Source organism: Lonchura striata, chromosome Z (assembly GCF_046129695.1).
Source record: "Lonchura striata isolate bLonStr1 chromosome Z, bLonStr1.mat, whole genome shotgun sequence".
In the NCBI taxonomy this organism is placed as follows: Eukaryota; Metazoa; Chordata; class Aves; order Passeriformes; family Estrildidae; genus Lonchura; species Lonchura striata.
The window spans coordinates 32,419,054-32,423,739 of NC_134642.1; the positions used below are offsets into that span (position 1 = coordinate 32,419,054).

Sequence of the window (4,686 nt, forward strand, 5' to 3'; positions counted from 1 at the left end):
ATTTAATAAGGGATGACTTTTCAGTCTGAGCACAGCAGTAGAGTCTGATGTTTCTGGACCTGAGCTGGCACAGAGTTAACACAATTGGGCCAGCTCACTACTGCAATGTCGTGTACAGATGTAATTCTTTAGACTTAATTTCTGTGTTCACAATGTAGGGCTATTGAGCTGCTGTCCTCTGGGTGAGAGGGGCCAGCTACTGTCTCTGATAGTTGGCAAGACAGAGGTCTGCGTCTCTTTCAAACAACAGGAGGCGTACCTAATATTTTCAGAAATATTTGTACTTGCTTTAAAAACCAGTCTTGTACTGTTACTGAGATTTAAAAGGGATGTTTTGATTCCTGGATATGAACTAAGAAGTGAGACCTTTCCTGATACAAAGTGAAACGTTCCCCTCTGAGTGGGAGAGTCACCACTATGATATACGAGAGATTTCCTTTTCTGTTTTCCAGTGCTGCAGCTAAGTTGTTATTGAGTGACTGGTAGGTATCATGTCAGCCTTGGTTAACTGTATTACCAGTATTGGACTCTGTAGAGAGATCTCAAATGCCCTGGCTGTAGCAGAAACTGTAAAAAGACAGTAAGGCATTTTTTGGGCTTTCGGCCCACAAGAATCTTACAGAATTTTATTTTTTTTACCTTCTATTTGGAGACTAGTGCTATATTGATAAATTTTCTTCTGTATGAAGGCATTTTTTACAGTACTTACATTCATGCATTAAATAATCTTTATCCATTTGGAGGAGCAGTTTGATCAATTACAAAGGTAATTGATCCCTCACTGTTGGGAACTGAGGAAGCTCAGTAATACTTGGCCTGCAAAAGCTTGCACAGGCTTATCACTTATTCTGGGCCAGAATTTTATAGACATCCAATTTCACAGTTCCTAATTTAACCACATCAGCATGTCTTAAACCTGTCCTAAGCTGTAGCTGTTCTGAAATCCTTTGCTGTTGATTAATATCTTGGCCTCCTGCCCGTGAACAATATTAGCAGCTTTCTATGTGACATTCACATTCAGTTCTAATCAGATTATAAAAGTAAAATATCATGTAAAATATGTGAGAACAGATCTTTCCAGATTATTCCGAAACTGTCTGCCAAGTACTTTGAGATTGTTCTGGTAAACACCTAAAATCATCCATCCAAGATCTTTTTGATAAATCACCACTTAAAAAAAGGAGGGAAACATTTTCCTATGCTCTTCTTGGTGCTAAAATGCAGGAATTCAGTGGCAGGTCCATACTCCAGTGTGGTCCCTGTTACGTCAACACTCAGGTGGCAGGTCAGGGGAAGTTTCCATTTACCAAGGAGCATGGATATAGGCTTTTGTAAAGATCTGTCTACAAGAGAAGGTAAAGTTTAGCAGTGCTATGTCTGGGTCAAGGTGTGCCAGTGATTTCTGACTGATGACATTGTGCGCAAGTACAGACTTGGGCACAGTGTGATGCAGAGAGACCTGCAATACAGAAAAATCAGTGTTACATTCTCCACCCAGATTTGTGAGGCAGGCGTGTGTGTAACTGTGGTATTAACATATAGAGAGCAGATGATATGATTTTGGCTGTATGGTCTAATTCCTTGCCAAGTTTCCAGTAGCTTAACCATGATCTAATTTGAAATAATTAAATCAGTTATTTTTTTTTAGAACGTCTTTCTCATCTATAGGGCTATGAATATCATCACTGCAATCATAGCTAGAATATTATAAGTTCAAGTCATAAAATTTACAAAACTCTCTGCAAACAAAAATCACTAAAGCAGATTGCTAACTTGTGATCCTGAACACTATTGTGATAGTTGTCATAGGTGGTGTAGAAACCATGGTTTTAAGCTTGTACAGCTTTTATAAAGCTGGCCTGTAAAAGTTAAATCCAGACCTGTATCTAGAATTCAGTTTCTTAAGTCCATGTTACATCTTCTACCAGATTGCTGTTTGATTAAGCTCCTAGACAGAGAAATCTAGATCTGATTTGCTGTTTGATCTTAAACCAATATGCAGATTGAACACAGGCAATATGAGGGAAAAGTGTGGGGTTGAGTAGAAATGCAGGGACATATGTTTTATATTTGATTTAGTTTGGTAGAGCACATTACACTCTTGACTTCTGGTACATTAAAAATATAATTGCATGTGATGGAAATTCACAATTCAGACTTTGTTCTGCCTTTTTTGTACTAATTTCTTGTGAGTTTTAGCACAATTAATAGGTAAAATACAAAAATTGTACTACCCACTTTTCTAAAACCAGTGGCTTCAAATATCTTTAAGTCTAAACAACAAAAATGTAAATCTTTTTCATAAATGGACATGTGTGGACACAACTTAGGATTTTAACTTGAAACAAAAGCAACACTTTAGCTTCAGCCAGAGAGAGCCCGGGTTTTGTTCATCATAGTTTTCTTGTATTCCTAAAATTGTATTTGTATTCAGTTTCATTTGAATATGTTTTTGATTTGTCCAAACAGCAGATGGCTGTGATAAAGAGTCTGTTTTTAACTTAGAACTTTCCATTCCACATTCCTCTACTATTCATAGCACACCAGTCATAGTAGTCTCCAGTACACATAAAAGAAGGCAGTTCAACTTGCAGATGCAGTTACCCTCAAATATGTGAGTATTTACAAACCCATAGCATTATTTCTTTTTAATATTGAGAGGACCACATACTAGATATAGAAGTGGATATTTTTGCATCTCTGCCACTTTCATGAAATGTGAGACACTGGAACAGAAACTAAAGCTGTGTCTGCAGCAAAGAACCCCTGTATTTAAAATTAGATTCATGTAGTCTGTGTTCCTATGGGCAGAGGGGGATTATCATTGGCAGAGAAATTTGCTCTTGAAGACAAAGTTGTGGGATTTCAGCCTAAATTGTCAAGGAACATGGACAATTAAATACTCATCTGATTAAATAACAAGATTACCTAAAATGTGTAAGAAAAAAGGCATTTGTTCAAGAGCAATGTCTTTTTATTACTGACGTTTTACAAAGAAGAATTTGGTGCTTTTGTAAGCAAATACTTTTTTTCTTCATTTGTTATGTTAAACAAAACCAATTTTCTAAAATGTCTTTAAAGGTTTCCTTTGAAATTAATTTGACAGAAAGTATAATTTCTGTTTATTGTATTTTCAAGCAAATAACATCAAGCAAACAAATTCTTTTTTCTTATAGTTTGAAACATGCAACACACTTCTAAAAAGTAAACTCTTGAGAGTTTTTTTGTATAGAAGCTTGAACTGTAGAAATAGGGATTTTTTTCTTGATGGTCTCTTTCAGTTCATATGCTTTTCCAGAGAGAAGAATTTAATCTCAAAAATTAGAAAACAATTTTTTTGGTACATAAGTTTCCATAAGATTGACAACTTGTCCATTCCTTCTTTAATATTTATGACTATGTATGACAAATACTTATTCCTTAGAAATATAATTCCTGCTACTTCACTCAAAACTCCATTTTCAATATGTTACCAAATAGATTTTTTTCTTTTCTGCTGCTGAGACTAACCTGAGTTTGCTATTGTTTGAACAGCCTGTGTTTTCAACCTATGTGTAGCTGGAGGCAAGCAGTATAACAGTTCACATCAAACAGTAAACTCAGCATACAGAAAAATATATACAAATAATTTCCTTCAATAAATACATGCTACATGCTTACTACACCCTACAGAATTGCATGATTATAATTTTGTTAAATTAAGAATTATTTTATCTCACCGATAACTATAGACATGGTTCTAATTCGTTTCCACTGAGTTCTTCATTTCAACAACCAAAATGCCATCATGGCAGAAAAGTGCAGACAAGTCTTTGTTCTCCACTCCGTCAGGTAATTTGTATTGTCTGGTGAAGCTTCTGGATATGAAACCATGTTCATCCATCCTGGGCCCATGCTGAGCTTTAATCAGGAGCCAGCCTTCGAAAGTCTGGATAATGATATCTTCGGGGCGGAACTGCACAACATCCAGCAAGACCCGAAAATGTGTGTTTTCCTCCTCCTGGCTGCTCTTCCTGGCCCCAGCCGTGCTTTCTGTGGTGCACCTTCGGTCGCTCAGTGCAGTGGTGGCAGGGCCTGGCAAAGCATATAAAAGGTGGTTCAGTTTGTGTGCTTCCAGCTCTTGGTCAACAAACTGCTCCTGGTAGCGTACAGGAGTTTCCACCCAATGTCTTATGACAGCTTCTGCCATTGCTGAGGCAGAAAATCAGCTGCTACTCCTGTGTCGGAAACTGCAGAGTCAGACTGAGCTTTTCCCAGACGTGTGTCGTACCCGCAGACCCGTCTATCAGTTGATGTTGCCTTTCACTTTTAGAACAGGCAGAGCTCAACATTTAGTACAGTGTCCTGTGCTCCAGTGCTATGAGACTTGTTTCATCTTGTATCCACTAACAATAGAGCACTATTTATAGTGATGCAGTCTTGAGTGGCTTAAACACATGCATGTCTTTCACGCAGGACTAGTAAAAGAAAAATTTTAAGGCATGTCTTCTTATTGCAATTTTGTGCTGTTTATAATTATGAATAATGATTACACAAATAATGTGAAAGATTTTTTAATTTAAATTGAAGTTGAATACTTTTGTTTTTCCAAGGGATACATGGCAATAAGTACAAAATCTAATTTTTAATTGATTTCTAATTGAATTGCATATTCTAATTGAAACGTGTAGCTAGTGAGGGAAGAGG

The 4,686-nt window shown here is 36.8% G+C and overlaps 1 protein-coding gene across 1 annotated transcript; it reads right to left on the bottom strand.

Annotated features, from left to right (window-relative positions):
• Nucleotides 1-3,739: 3,739 nt before the first annotated feature.
• On the bottom strand, nt 3,740-4,254 carry HSPB3 (heat shock protein family B (small) member 3). The gene has a single exon (XM_021553896.3). The coding sequence runs from the start codon at nt 4,187-4,189 to the stop codon at nt 3,740-3,742; it is 450 nt and encodes a 149-aa protein (XP_021409571.2). The 5' UTR covers nt 4,190-4,254.
• Between the last annotated feature and the right edge of the window lie 432 nt (nt 4,255-4,686).

Excerpts from the sequence above, each read along its gene's own strand:
- HSPB3 (XM_021553896.3), bottom strand. The coding sequence starts at position 4,189 with ATGGCAGAAGCTGTCATAAGACATTGGGTGGAAACTCCTGTACGCTAC.